The 15,816-nt window shown below is 45.9% G+C and overlaps 1 protein-coding gene and 1 pseudogene across 1 annotated transcript; both read right to left on the reverse strand.

Moving 5' to 3' along the window:
• Nucleotides 1-2,387: 2,387 nt before the first annotated feature.
• On the reverse strand, nt 2,388-15,298 carry LOC119458130 (serpin B4-like; annotated as a pseudogene).
• Nucleotides 9,976-14,073, reverse strand: LOC119458129 (leukocyte elastase inhibitor A). The gene is made up of 2 exons (XM_037719951.2): nt 13,628-14,073; nt 9,976-11,274 (listed from the first exon to the last, which is right to left on the reverse strand). Exons 1-2 carry the CDS (start codon nt 13,664-13,666, stop codon nt 10,132-10,134), a joined length of 1,182 nt encoding a protein of 393 aa, XP_037575879.1. The 5' UTR covers nt 13,667-14,073; the 3' UTR covers nt 9,976-10,131.
• Nucleotides 15,299-15,816: the final 518 nt, after the last annotated feature.

Below are 15,816 nucleotides of genomic sequence, written 5' to 3' on the forward strand. Positions count from 1 at the left end.
TACGCCTATCTTCACTTACATCCTACCATGGTTAGGTTCAGTTGCAAGGAAAACCTAGCCGCATGTACGTATCATTAAGTTGATACGAATTGCGCTGTAAACTTGTTTTTTTTCTGTGCGAACAGAGCAGGAAGTCGCCCATTACGATGACTTCCCCTTGAAGAGAAAATCACAGGCTTCAAGAAGTCTGTCTCATTAAACTAGTTTTTTCCCTCCCCGATTCAGAGCGCACAAGTCTTACACGATTATTATTATTATATTATTATTATTATTATTATTATTATTATTATTATTATTATTATTATTATTATTATTATTATTATTATTATTTCGTATGTACACATATACACAACAAAGGCACGAAGATAATAGGGAGGGAGCAAGCTGACACTGCCACCGAGAGGGGCACAGCACCTGCCTAGGAGGAGGGAATAGAGGAAATGAAAATAGGAGGAAAGGAAAGAGGAAATAAAGAAATGACGGAGACACAAATAATGTCTATAAACGGGAGGCCAAGTCAGTATCCTTCAGAAACGTTAGCAGGGTTCGACGGGCCTGGTCACGTCGAGCAGCGGACCCCCTTGGAAACACGCAATCGTCAAGGGTCGCACATTGCAGTCCAATAAGTCTACATTCTTTAATGAGCAATGCGCGCTGCGCAACGAATGCGGGACACTATAAAACGACATGTTCAAGTGTTTCACAGGAGCCACAAAACGTACACGACGGGCTGTACACACGTCCTTGTCGGTATAGGCGTTCGCGCACCAACACATAACCAACCCTTAACTTGTATAACAGTGCTCTAGCACGACGGGGCAAGCCTCGACCACGAACACGGGGAGGGAACGATCCGTCTGCAACACGCTGGTCTGGGTGCTGCTTTAGGAGGTGTTGGCGTATCAGAAGACGAATGTTTTCAAACATACCGGAAATGTCAGGCCAGTCACATTCGTGGTGGGCACAACTTGAAGTGAGCCGATCAGCCTCTATACGATTCACCTCTATTCTTTCAACAAATTTCGTGTTCACACGCCATTATTTTTCAGTTTGAAAAGACGCGAGTCTGTTATTTCTGTTATCCTCAATGCTCCCAATGACAGAGTGCACTCATCGCCATCATCTCCGCGCTTTGCCTCTATTTTAACTTGTATTTTTCGTATCCTCGCCATTTCTTCTTAAAATCTCGCTGCTGTTTTGGCGTCCTCTCCAGTGAAACGCTTGTCGCAGCATGGGCTTTCTTATGACGTCTTTTATTATGTATTTTTTGATAATCAGGATACCTGATTTGTTTGTGCAGCAAATGCGACGCTAAGGGTCATAATTGCGAGAACAGGGTTTTTTACTAGGTTACAAGGAGTTTGTTCCATCTGGGCTGCACGAAAAGGACAACGAAATGATGAAATAAATAGAGAAGGCAGCAGATCTGAATAAAGGCTGCGTCTAGTTCGTATATTTTCTTTAGTATCGACATTTTATGCTAAGTGGCAGACTTGAATTTGGTTTCGACGGTCTGTCTCAAACGCATTGTGGAAGTGAGCAAATGCGTGACGCCCTTTCCTTGCTAACTTGCTTTTCGAAACAACTTTGTACAAGCGAGAAACAGCGTCACCATTTAAATACGCGGCAGCAACCTTCACATCGTGACTGCGAACGCTAGGTCAAGGTCTGCCTCGGAGAACTTCGGTAATGTATATACGCGTATACTAGAATACTAACATATTTTGCATTGATCGCTGTTATACAGCCAGCGACACAGAACTGCGTTTAGTCTTACGCACCTCGCAGGGACGTTCAAAGCCGGATAGGTTGTAAATTTTTTGGCATGCTAAGCATCATTAGTTATGATAGCTCAGATTGCTGTCTCCTATTTATTAATAATTATCGGTTTGTCTCAAACATTTAATGCCAAAAATGTTACAACCTAACCAGCTTTGAACGCCCCTGTGGCGTGCGTAAGACTAAACGGAGTTAGGCGTCGCTGGTTATACAACAATGAATGGAAACTATATTTGTATTTTAGTATATGAACATTACTGAAGTTCTCCAAAGCAGACCTCAACCTAGCGTTGATATTCAGCGAAAAAGGTCATGATGTGGAAGTTGCCGCTGCGTATTGAAATGGGGACGCGGTCTCTTGCTTGCACTATGTTGTTTCGAAAATAAAGTTAGGATGAAAACGAGCGTCATGCGTTTGCTACCTTGGGGTGGGCGAATATTTCAAGTTTCGAACACGAATTGAATATTACAAGCTAACTATGCGCATCGTATTCTAAGAGGAACTATTCGTCATTTTCGAATTTTTTTACATAACCAGAATATTTCGCAACAAGCGACTGTTAAAGTCTTGTTGCTGTTATCCGTCTGCTAAACAAAGTATCGCAAATTATCAGAAGTGAGGCAACGTCAAAAGCTTGCGAAGCTATTCAGAAACAAAATGGGAAAGGCAAAGTTTATTTTTTTGGCTTCGTGGTGGAATCTTGCATGTCAACCTACGATTTTTGCTTGCAGTTGGTCATGTAGCGTTTTTGGCGATCTAGTCAAGTAGCACTTTTATATTTAATGTTTAAATCAGTCATGTTTTCCTTGCAACGGGTCCTTTTGCATGTGTTTACGGCACACAAGCGGCATATTTTTTTTTGTCTTGATCCACAACTTCAATCTTTTTTCAGCGACTATTTATTTGGCGTTTTTTGTGAAGCTTACCATAAAGCAGCCATTTATTCTTGGAAAGCTTGATCGCAACCAAGCTCTAAAGATGCTGAAAGGCTTTTCATGAAGTTCTTTTAATGCCACTTAGTGACATTGTGTTTCAATATCATCATTTGTGCCTGATAACTTTCTTTCTCACACTAGTCAGTACAGGATTGCTACCTAATTATAGCGAAATAAATATTTCTGCTGTAAATATATGCGTCTGACTTTGACTATTCCATTCGATATTCGATACCTACAATTCGTATTCGATTCGTATTCGAAAAATTTGTTCTTCGCGCACGTCTATTGATAACAAATCTCTTTTACGAACTAGGCTAAACCTTTCAGCATCCTACAGCTCACGGACCGATCCCATGAAGAGTACAAGTTCTGGATCATTGCACATTATCAGGAACAGGAAGGGGTGGTCCACAACGAAGCGTATTTTGCGCGAGATCAAGAGGCACTCTAGTACAATTTCGGCTGTCGCCGCCGCCGCCTCTGTGCCTTCTTCATTAATCTCCATGTAAGCCTTGTGTATCACCTTGGTCACCGACACCTTGCTGTTCTCGCAGATTCCCGAGAGATCGCAGTCGGTCGAGAAGAGGTCCTTAACGCCAATACACTGCAATGTGTCGTTCAGCGTTATCGATTGCTCCAGCTTGAACTTCGGGAGGCGCAATTCGACGTCCCTTCGAATGCGGAAACTACGAATGTGGGTGGTCAGGTTGTCTGCCGTTACGTACGTTGTTCGAGAGGAAATCAATACCGTCAACGTCCTGCGGGAGCAGTATGACCAGAGATGTGTTCAGGCATTTGTAAGGAACTTCCAGGGCAGTGAGCTTCAGTTCGTCGCTTCTGGCCATGCGGTAGTCATTGTTCTGCACCATCATTTCGACAGCCTTCTTGTTGCTCGAATCCAGGTAGAAGTCGTGACGCTGGGTGCACAACGAGTCGAACTGGTCCTTCCACAGGCCCTTGAAGTGGACGGCGTTGACGAGAACCAGGAGAGTCCAAGAATCCACGATTCCGGGAGGAAGCAGGTCCTTGATCTTGGACGACGTCACCAGCTCGACCCAGTCGAAGTGAGGCAGTCTCCTGCCTCACTTCGTTCGCTTCGTTTCGGAAGTCGACGGAGTCCGCGCTGGTGACGTAGCTGTCCCCAAGAAAATCTAGGTACTCCTTGCGGACCCGAAGCTCCTTTCGCGGTAGATACGGTTGGCGACGTGCAGCTTGACGTCGGGAGCGTAACCGGAAATTTTGTCGCGCAGAAAGCTCGAAAAGTGTCGATGGTGAGACTGCTCGTTCGTCACGTGGAGGGCATCGCGTAGTTGCTGGGCGGTTCGGTTTCGCGCTCCGGCAAGAGTCATCGACAGCGCCGCTGCGATGCTGAACGGTGAGTAGAAAATGTTGCCGTGGCACTCGGAACCTAGGTACAGCTGCTTGTAAATATCCACGGAAAACTTCAAGAGTGACGTGCCAAGTACGCTGTCCATGTTGCAGTTCCTCTGCAAAGACAGAAAACGGGTAAATGTTCTTACAAAAACGTCTGCTCAATTACTGTGTTATCTAGGCGCTCTAAAGTGGTTTACCTTCACTAGTCCGCGTACACCCTGTGTTGCGCAGAGAGCGATGCTGTACCAAACGCGGATCCTTATTTGGCATGCTTCTTGGTAAGTTCATGTCTTAGATTTATTTGGTGTATACCAGGAACACGTGCGATATTTGCCAGAGGCAGTGCTACAAAAGTGAGGGTATGAGGAAGTTCCTGTGCCACGTGAACGCACACGCGGGCAACGGCCACAAAGCCGCTATAATGGCGATGCGACGCACGAAACTGCGCACACTGGCCTTACTGCAGAGAAGAATGCCGCTTCACCGGCGATTGTTGCCTTTGAGTTCAAAAAGCGCAAGTGACAAATTCGTCACTTAAGCTTATATTCCCCGATGACTCCCATATCCAATAATCCGGTATGAAACATTTAGGATCCCATATCAAAAACCGTTTTTTTTTCATAAATCATATGATATTATTGAATAAAGGAGTTACATGGAATATGGGGTTTTTTTCACTATAGGTTGCTTGCTGATCCGGTGCCGTTGTTACTTTTAGGATGTTGATTTCAATATTTCAGTTTCCCGTTCGACAGTGACATTTGAAGTTCCTTTGAGAAGTATATAGCACCTGTAATCAACTTGATGAAGACAGTTCTAAGAGTAGCGTGGTTTTGAAAATGCATCTGCAAGTTCCCTTTGCTGCGTCACGTACTTCAACATGGCACTTTCTCAATTTCGCATCGTGTAAGCTTAAAGATTTCTTCATTTTTCTCACCCTCTCCGGTAGCCTGTGTAACATTCTACATCGCTCCACTGTTGTTGATGCATTTTATCCACTCTTTCAGTAGGTGTTTGGTGTCTAATATCTCTTGCGTTTCTAGGTTCCGTGTCCAGGAGCGTAGTAGCGTGAAAAAACTTTTTTGTTTGACTTGTAAATTTTGAGTTATGAAGTGCGTTTAGCCCTTTCCTCTGAGGTTAACAGCTATCCATACTATACATACAGGCTCGGAAAATTATTGGGCAACAAAATTTTGCTACACGATAAGGCCAGTGAAGTCCTTTCTACTTTGGCAGCACGCGCGATGAGTATGTGAAGCGGAACAAAGAGCCGATATCGCTGCCCTCCAGTTTGGTTTTGTCGTGAAATACAAAGAAACATACGCTGGGGTCGTTCACCCAGAAAGAGTATACAGTACTGCTATCACCTTAAAAGGGTTAATAAGCTTCTGCGATAAGCCGGTCGTGCTTGTTGCCGACCGGACCTCTTCGCGACAGGGAGGGATGTTCGATAACCTCTTGCAGTTATCACCTGCTTTCACTGGCGATCCATTTCACAGGCAACCATAAAGCTTCGTACTAAGAACGCTAGAGGAAATCTGGCGGAGTACGACAACAGCGACGCTGGTGGGGATGTCTCGCGACGCTGTCGAGAACCACAAGGCATATACCAAGGTCTATCGGCCATGTTGCCTGCTTTAAAGTTCAACTGCTACGTGAAGCCTTCGCTTGAAATAACATTCCACGTACGCCGCCGCGGCCGTGAGTGGCACTCGCTAACACTTCCAGGCCTATATTTAGCGCACATACGCGAGAAAGTGTACGGCTCAGGTGTGAACAGAATGGCAGGCGGGTTCGTTTCCCACCTGTGACAAGTTGTATTTTAGACCACTTTCGATTGCCTGTTATAAGCGAAGCTTTCTTTGAAGACCCTCTCGGACATTCCTGACCGCGGCTGCTGGATGGTGCTGCTGTCTGGCCGAACAGCACATACCTAATAAAAAAGTTCAATTACGTGCTAACGGTGGGATCAAACCTGTAACCATTAGGCCACAACCGCACGCATACTTACAATTCATCGCCGCGTGTCACAAAGCACATGCGCGCACGCTAGTTTTCTTTACATCGAAGACGCTGGAATGAAATGGGCAAACATAGCATTTGATTACTCGCTTCACATAGATTCCAATATGTGCGTAACTGAATAATTTCTTAAAAACAATTGCTTCATCTAGATTAAGAACATATAATTTACGCGATGCTTTTGTTTACTTCGATCATTCTCTGTTGGTTTCGTGTGACTGCCACTAACAAAAAAGTAAAAAAAAAGAAACGTCGAGCCTTCTTTATTTTTGTTATTCTAAGAAGCGAGAAGAAGCTTTAGGCTGAATGACGGTTAGGCTCAAAAACAAAACAAAAAAATAGCAATACAACAAACAAAACATGGCGGCTCCTTCCCCCTTAATTTGAAGATGATCGGCGACGCTAGAGCAATTAGCGATATTTCTTATGGGCATGTGTCTTATATTGCGATTATTCTTATGATGATCACAATTATGGGAATAACAATACGACACAGAGGTAACGCATGCACAAGTGCAGAATGGTTTAATGAATAGCTTGACGAGGCACATGGAGTGGCCGGATGGATGGATGGATGGATGAATGCTACGAGCGTCCCCTTTGAAACGGGGTTATAGGTTGCGCCACCAAGCTCTTGTTATTATTTTGCCTAATGTCCTACCTTTATTTTTGAGAAACACACAAATACAAAAAATTCCAGGCATGAACCTTTTTGAACCATCACTGGGAACTCTGTTTCTGTACGTCTCCGTTGTTTGTGGTCTCCCGACTTTTCTGCCCCCAAACCTCCAACCGCCTCTTACTAATCTCTACAGCTGACATGTTTACTTTGCCCGTGCTATCCCTGAACCCAAGGACTTCAAGGAGGTCAGAGGAGCCTAGACTTGCAGCTGGGTAGATTTCTTCACATTCCAATAAAACATGTTCCACCGTTTCTCTAGCTTTACCACAGCGAGCACATGCGGCTCCGTCCTTGGTGTACTTCGCCTTATAACTGCGCGTTGTAAGGCATCCTGATCTCGCTTAGAAAAGTAAGGAGCTTTCCTTTGAGTTGTCATAAATTGTTTCTTTCCTGATTTCCATTTTTCCTTTGAGGTAGTTAGTCATAGCAGGTTTCTTTTCCATTGCCGCCACCCATAACCTTGTCTCAGCCTGTCTCACTTTGCGTTTGACATTCTTTGTGGCCATGTTGCTGGCTATACCGGTCGCATATTTGCTGGTAAGCTCCCTAGTTCTTTTCCTCCACTGTGAGTCAATGTTTTGCATGTACAGATACCTGAATACTCTTGCACCCCATCTACTTTCTTCCATTTTCCTCAGTCGTTCTTCAAAATCAATTTTACTCTGAGCCTCCCTTGCTTCAAAATTTGTCCAGCCCGTATTACCCTGCACAGTTTCATTAGTAGTCTTCCCGTGGGCGCCCAAAGCGAGGCGTCCCACTGACCTTTGCTTGCCATCGAGTCCTGATTGTACTCCTGACTTCAAGCAAACAACCGCATTTCCAAATGCACGCCCTGGAACCATTACATCTTTCCACATACCCCGGAGCACCTCGTACCTATTGTATCCCCATAGCGCCCTGTGTTTCATTATGGCCGCATTTCTCTTTCCTTTTGCTCTTGTTGTTTTCTCCTGTGTCTCCAGATATCTATCGCCTTCGTTTATCCGTATACGAAGGTATTTGCATTCTTTTACCCGAGGTATTTCCTGGCCCTGAATCAACACTGTCTGTTCACTGTTTTCATTGAATACCATAAAACCTGTTTTTTAACGCTAAATTTTAATCCTAACTTCTCACATTCTTCTCCACAGATACCAGCCAGACCTTGCATATAACTTTGCTTGTTAGCAAGCAACACAATGTCGTCCGCATGAAATAAACCTGGAAGCTACTGGTCAACTGCTGATCAACTGCTGGTCAACAGCTGCTGGCCGGGCACCTGTCTCGCGCTTCCCTCTAGCGGCGCCACCGCGAAGTTCACCCATGGCCTCCGAGATACGTGGCACTCTGGTGCGCGCGTACGAGGTGCATTTGTGGTGCAGCTTACCAGAGCGCTGTGCTTCTGTGCTTGAGGAACCCGTTTTACGCGGCTTCGTTGCCGCCAAGCACCGGAGAAATTTTAAAGCGTATGCACGATGGCCGCATCTAACCTCTCAAGCCAACTTGGACTACTGGGTATGCCCCATATACCGTGGCACATAGCGAGCGACCTAAGTTGGCGTCAGAGAGGTTAGACACGCTCATCACACATACCCCAAAGTTGGTAAAGTTTCCAAAGATTGGTAATCGCATTAAAACGTAAAAAATACCATCGTGATACATATGTCAATGCCCACAATTTTACACCAATAGATGAACGTAATGCAGTTGGTCGTCGAATTGAAAGTTCTGCGCGCTGTGATTAAATCCGGTGCTATAAAGCCCAAACTACACATCCACCTACCACCGTGCGCCAGCTCGAGCCTGTGCACCTACCGTGCGTCGCGAGAAATGGCGATTAGCATCTACAAAGGACGCGCTCAAGCGCGAGCTGACTCCTTGACAGACGTACGCAACAGATGTCGTTTCGTATTGAGCTTAATTGATATAATGCTTCGAAATGCTTATCAAACCCGATAAGTGCATTGGTTTTCTTTGCAGATTTTTAAAATCAGCATAAAGAGAGAAAGCGCCTCCTCACATGACACAGTTACAGCCAATGACGGTCAAGGTTAAATGTAGTCAGGTAATGAACATTATTACGGAGTCGCCAACTACTTCAAAAGACTATCTGTGTTTTGGGACATTAAACCACATCAATCAGCCACTTTTTCATCGTACCGTAAAAGAAAGCTTCCTGTGAAGAGCTCGCATGATGCCTTGATTTCGACCGAGAATGCAGGTACGATGTTGGCGTGACAGTTGTACATGCACCACATATTAAACACACACAGCCCGTCTGCTGAGAGGTCAAATTGTTAGGCTTAGAGTCCTAAAACATCACATGGGCTATGAGACACGTCCTTGTGATGGGCTCCGAATTATTTTGACCATCTTGGGGTTTCTTTAACGGGTACCCAAAAAGAGCGTTCTTCTATTCCGCCACCATCAAAATGTGGATCGCGTTCGAAAATAGAACCCGCCAACTTCGTGCTCCTGAACAGAACTTCGTGCTCCTGAACAGAACCTCGTGCTCTGGAGCAAACCTCGTGCTCCGGAGCCACTGATCATGAGCCATCACTGCGAGTACACAACTGTTAATAGTAGTGCTCTACAGCGAGTTGTAAACGCTGCTAGCAAATATTCCAACTTTCGTGTGTTTTACCACTTGCCGAGAACAGTCTGGCGTCACAGACGACACAGGGCCTTAGTTCTCGATAGCAACGACGCCGGGCATTGATGCCTACGTTTCCGGTGCAGTCGACGCGCTAACCACATCCATGCGATAAGCGTTGCTGCTGGGCTACCGGATTTAGCTCTGAGTGCATGTACACTGCAGTGTCTCACGGCTATGGCGTTCCGGTGCTAAGCGTAGGTCTATGGTTCGGTTCGATTCAAAGCCAAAGTGATCCCATTGTTATAGGAGCGCAATGCAAAAACAGCTGTGTACATTCGTTTAGCGAGCCTTGCACCATGGTGCATTGCTTATGATTCATCTTTGGGGTTCAAAGCCTCGTCAATCTTTTTGATTGTTACTGCGTAACAAATGATCTCACGACCGAAAAATATTAGTTAATTGTTATCACTCCTAAAGTTTAACCTCGCCTGCCGCTGCGGCTACCAGTGCGCATTGTACCGCCTTCACGCACGTTACGTCAGCAGTACCAATATGGCTGTCAAACATACCTCTTGACCAGAAGCCTGAAAAAGTATTCCACAAATCAAAAGCAGGACACCTCCTTTATTACGACTAGAGAGTTGAGGATAGTGTAGCATGAACAAGTAGCGATAATTTAGTGGAATATGTCAGCAAGGTATAACTGATTGGACCCCTATTATGTGCTTCGCTGGAGTCATTTACTCGTGCATTTCGCTGCTTAGAGTTGGCGGACAGACCCCACGAAAAGCACTACATCTGGATCATGACTGCGTATGATGAACATGAACGGGCGATCTACAACAAATCGAACGTCATCGAATCGCGCACAGTAGGTCATCATAACAATGGCAGTGGCCGCAGCAGCTTCCGTGCCTTCCTCGTTGACCTCCACGAAAGCTTTGTGAAACACTTCTGAGGCCAAAAGCTTCCCACTCGCGCTGATACCGGTGAGGTCAGCAGACGGTGTGAAGAAGTCTTCGATTCCCATAGCAGTCAATATTTGCTTGAGGTTGATCGTCTGTTCTAGCTTGAACTTCGGGAGGTAGAGCTTGACATCCGAGCGAAACGAAAGATGCTTCAAGAGGTCAGAAAGTTTCTGACTGGTCAGGCGGTCCTCAATTTGAGACAGTCCTTCGACATCGTCGGGCAGAAGGATAACCATGGACGTCTTTCCACCCCGGTACGGTATCTCTAAAGCACTCACGCCGAGTTCTTCATTGTGACCCATTTTGTAATCGTTCTTCTGGTACATCATGTCCACTTCCTTCTTGTTCTTCTTGTCTAAGTGAAAATTGGAACGGTGCGTTGACTTGGGATCAAACTGCGAGTTCCAAAGACCCTTGAAGTAGATGGCATTCACAAGTATCAGACTGGTCAAGCCGTCCACGCTTCCAGGCGGAAGAAGGTCTCTGATCTTCGATTCCGTGGCTTGTTCGACCCAGGCGTTAACTTGCTGCCTAACGTTTTCGTAGTTTGTTTTGAAGTCGACCGATTCAATCGTGGCGCTGTAGGAGTCCCGAAGAAGGGCGAGGTAGCTGTCCAGTACCGGAAACGTCTGCTCCGAGTACATCCGGTTGGCCACGTGCAGCTTCACGTCCGGGGCAAAGCCAGGAAGCTTAGAGAGGAAGCTGGCAAAATGCTTGTGAACGTCGTCGCTGTTGACGTGCAGGACATCGGCGAGCTGCTTGGCAGTGGCATTGCGTGCTCCGGACAGAGCCATGGAGAGAGCGGCGCAGATGCTGAAGGGAGAGTAGAAGATGTTTCCACTGGAGCCATTCTTTGAGACAAGCTGTTTGTACAGGTCGAGAGAGAATTGGAGCAGCGAGTCTCCCAGGGGGTTGGTGGCCACTGTCTCTGCCATCTGCAAGAGAGTTACAACAGCTGTGTCAGATGCGCAGGAGTGAAAGTAAGAACACGTGCATGACTCTGAACATACGCAAAAATGCAGCAGAATTTGCATACCAAATAAGCTCATCTTGCGAGCAAGTCCACAACTTCACCCGAACTCGGGAACGAATGCCATCAGGCACTCGATCAGCTCATGGTATTGCGATGGTAGTTACGTCCCTTGTAGGGATTTTTACTAGGCGGACGGAAGTTCCTTGCGTATGGCTTGCAAACGCAAGCTGCTTGGTTTCCGCCAAGGCAGTTAGGGATCTCGCGTACGCAAGCTCCTTACGTCGCTTAAACGAAACGTCTATATTGTTACTTTTCCCATTTGATTCAATTGTATTTATAAAGGTGTGGCGAGAACTTCAAAGCATTGTGTGTCCGTGGATATATCACTCTACCATGGTCTAGGATGTTAGGAAATTGAAACACTGGGGGCCGGCTTTCAAGTTTTAGTGAAAGCTCCACTCGGACTTTCTAAAACATAAGGGACAATTGAGAAAACTTCCCCTATGTTTCATTTGCACTCAAAAGCCTTAGTTCATAGTTAGGATTCAACATTTCCGGTTTTGATTTTCCGAAAATTCGGTGTACCTACTTCGGCTTTTTTTTTGTTTGTGTTACAGATAACTGCTCGGGCAGGGCTTACTGATTTTTAACCCGTCTTTGTGTTTTCGGAGTATATCTTGCCCACTAATTTTTCTGACTCTGAAACGTGCTGCATAACAGCTGATCCTGCTCTTCAACACCGTAGTCGCATCCAATACACAGAACTACAACGTTTTCAAGAAGCAGTCCATAACAAGGGCAAACATTAATGCTATATCGCGATGTGACTATGCGGGAATTAAGAAAATTCACTTGTTGTTCGAGCACAAAGAGCATGAGAATTTATTGTAACAGTATGCGGACACAGTGCTAATAGAGACAACAAAAATAAATAAACTGCCAAGGTAGGCACAACCTCACGTTACCATCATCGAACTTGCCCTGTTATCTGCATAGCGCGAGAACTGCAAAGACCCGGGCTAGCGTTTCGATGACCATCTGTGTCAGTGCAAGCGAATAGAAGGACAGTTAAAGAACGCTATTCTTTTTATTAAGGGAACGGTGTGCTTGAAGGTTTATTTGTGAAACTATTGAGGTGGCGCTTGTTGTTTCAATAAAACTTAGGTTGGGACTAGTTGGTGCATGATATTTTATACATTGTATTCAGCGCCAGTGCATGTCTTGTCTCTTCTTTGTGGTTGTCCTGTGTTTCTGAGCTGATTTTTTCACTTTTGTTGCTTCATTGAGTATAATTCCGAAGAGACCAGGCCTGTTAACTATCACATTTGTAGCGGTAGTATAGGGTGCCAGCACGTGCGTCTCAAACAGTTTCTTGGCGTTCGACCAGCTCAACGACTAAGGATCCCCCGGGGTAACTCTGTTGCGCGGGGCGGCGTCTTTGTTTCGGTGGTGAAAGTAGAACGTCCGACCACCTACCAAGAAAACGGGACAATGACCCAAAGAAAGCCAGTCCCTTTAAAAATTAAATAACACTTCGCATGGCTCCTTGAGCTTGTGCGCTCGATGTGTTGAATGTGACGTACTGCAAAAGGAGATTTTGGAATAATCGAAATGCTGAGAGACCGCAACCGCTCATTAAGAACAAAACGCTAATGACGACACAGTGGCACCGTCATTAAAAAATCTCTGGGTGCACGCGGAACACTACGTCCAAATATCATTGGGAAATAATTATATAAAAAACAATCATTGATAGTGACGCTCAGCAATCTGTCAAAAGTTTCACCCACAAACGAAAGATCTTAAATTTTCAGCTTAGTTTTCAACTAGTAGATTTTTTTCAGCGCGGTTAGGGCGCCCTCTTGTGGCTAGGAAATGAAACACTTACAGGAATGCGTTGTCCGAAGACGAAAGGCGGCGCTACTTTCTTTCCATTCTACGTACAAGTATGCGACTTCTCGAGTCAGTCATTTATAAAGCCCTCCTCGCGACGCGTGATGGGGCATGACATTGTCTAGTTCTTGTTTCTTGAGTGCTTTTACGTACCATCACAATGTCAACGAGCTGTCGCACGCGTACATAAAAAAATAGTTCGTTCGATCCAAAAGCAACACAACCTGAGCTGCATCACCACTAAAGTATAGACATCTTTTTTTTTTTTTTTTTTTTTTTTTTGCATTCCACCTCCACGGGAATGCGACCGCTTAAGCCACGTTCATAACCGCGCCTTCGCCTGTCACGTTAAGCTTTTGCTCCGGAACAGATCTAGCTCCTTATCAGAAGGGATACCGAGACAGGCATGCGAATATACACACATGTGCGCGGACGCCCTTGCGGATTTTTCCCGTCCACATCTTGTGGTCGTGTGACAAATTCCTCGAGTGTCACCCAACTTCTTCACGAGCACAATCGTGCGCACAGCGGTGTACTACACCTACACGAGCGCACAACCGTATAACACCCGTGGTAGGTTCGGAGGCCCAGTCAAGCGTAGCCTCGGTTTGAGCCTCGTGAAGACGGTCGTCGCGTACTGGCGCAGCTGCAGCGAAGCGTGGGCCAAACAATAGTGACGGCGATATCGAGGAGTTGGAGCACAAAGGCAGCGTGAGTCATCCTACTTCAAAATCGTACAGCTGCACCACCACATGCGAGCTGGAGGCCTTTCGAAAACACGCGCACATGAAAGGAACGATGTCGTAACACTGCACCTTACCACTGCGGAATGCCTACCGCTAGTGCCGCAACAGTTAAGGAACTTGCGTAATTCACGCCGAGGAATGTCGCGCCGCATATCGACGTACGGTTTCGAGGATGTGAAAGTGTGCCCGACAGTCGTTCAACAACTGCTGCAGCCGGAGCGTGTAAATGCACGCATAGACGCTACCGTAAACACAGTGGTCTGATATTGCAAACGCGTACAGGCTCAGTTGTTCAGTTTATTACGTTACACCTTGTAGTGTAAGCACTATAAACAACACCATGACGTCACCACATCTTGTGTTTCCTCGTGACACCAAAGCAAGGGGTAAATTTTTTATGGCTACTTTAAAAACGGCTAGTTCACTGCTCGACAGCGGGAACAAAATGTATTTAAGGGATTTCACGTACTTCATACGTATCCACGAAGAAAAGAAACCCAGAGGATATGAAATTCAAGCGGTTGTGTTTCCCGCCTAAACAAAAGCGTACGACTCTCATCGCACATAAAAAAATAATCAGCTACGCACTCACCAGTGCAGTTTGTATTCACGAACCGTTCATTGTAATTCAAACAGTCGAGCAAAAAAAAAAAAAAGAAAAAAAAAAGAACCGTATGCTGAAGCCGGTAGTAGCGAAACGGACAGACACTGCTGTTTACTAGCCTCTAAAACGGTGGCTTTGTGGCCGTCGAGATTATAATTTCATTATGCCCTTGCTGAACTTACTCTCAGGCTCCTGTGCCCTGAGAAAGGTCCGTGCATTAAGTGACAATGCACACAGGCCTTTCTATGTTCAATCTAGCGAGAATAAGCGTTCTGTAGAGGAACAACACGAAAGAGGCACACAAACACACACGAACACACACAAAAAGGGCGAGAAAGAGAGAGAGAGAGAGACTAAAAACAAGCACACACACCTCGCAACACTGTCTGTGTGGTGTTCAGTGCTCGGGCTCCACGGTGAATACGAAGCACAAACTTGACAAGTTCGACGCGCCGTCGGCTGAGCGTTCTTGAAGGGGAAGCCGATATTTCTAAAACATGCAAGCGTCGAACAGGGAACGGAAAGCACACAGCGCCGGCGTTCAGACTCCTTATCGCTCAGCCTCGGCACAGCAGGGGCGTAGCAGATTACCTATCGTGTAGCACAAACAGCTCGATCACTTCACTGTTGTATTGCTAACAGCGGAAGGAACCACAATACGGCTCCATTTTAGACAGACGTCGTGGGCCGGGCACTCGCGTTGCATTCCAGTTGCGACACGCATGAAGCAACAGCGGAAATGGGGCCACGCCCCTCGGGGACCGGAGGTACCTAAGAGCTGTCCCGAGATTCTTCGACGTCAGATTTCCCTAGACACGCTCTAGTGTCCCTGTTCGTCGTTCTTTGTTTATGAAAGTTCCCTAGAAATGCAAAATTTCTTCACACGCGCCGTTTTCGACTCACGTACGAAAGGACGGAGTGGTGCAAAACGAAGCTGTTGTAATCAGAAGCTTTTTGTGGCCAACTCTCTTCTTCTTGAGGAAAATAAACTGATTTGATTGTATTTGATGATTCAACAGAACGAGAAGAAAGGGAACCGAGGGGCCCGATTTTTATTGATCATATCATAAGAAGTCAACAAACAATGACACCAAGGACAACATGGGGGAAATTACTTGTACTTGCTAATTGGATTAAAGAATTCCGGCAACATTGATGCCTTCAGGTAGCAGATGCGCGTTTATTGATCAGTTGCCATCACCCAAAAAGATCACTAGCTCGTGACGCCTGCGGCAGAAAGGATGTTCCACATCAGCCTCTA

This window comes from Dermacentor silvarum, chromosome 7, assembly GCF_013339745.2.
Source record: "Dermacentor silvarum isolate Dsil-2018 chromosome 7, BIME_Dsil_1.4, whole genome shotgun sequence".
Classification (NCBI taxonomy): Eukaryota; Metazoa; Arthropoda; class Arachnida; order Ixodida; family Ixodidae; genus Dermacentor; species Dermacentor silvarum.

Excerpts from the sequence above, each read along its gene's own strand:
- LOC119458129 (XM_037719951.2), bottom strand. The coding sequence starts at position 13,666 with ATGTGGACGGGAAAAATCCGCAAGGGCGTCCGCGCACAT. Across the intron at positions 11,275-13,627 it reads GCAAGGGCGTCCGCGCACAT|ATGGCAGAGACAGTGGCCAC; the intron begins GTGTGTATATTC and ends ACTCTCTTGCAG.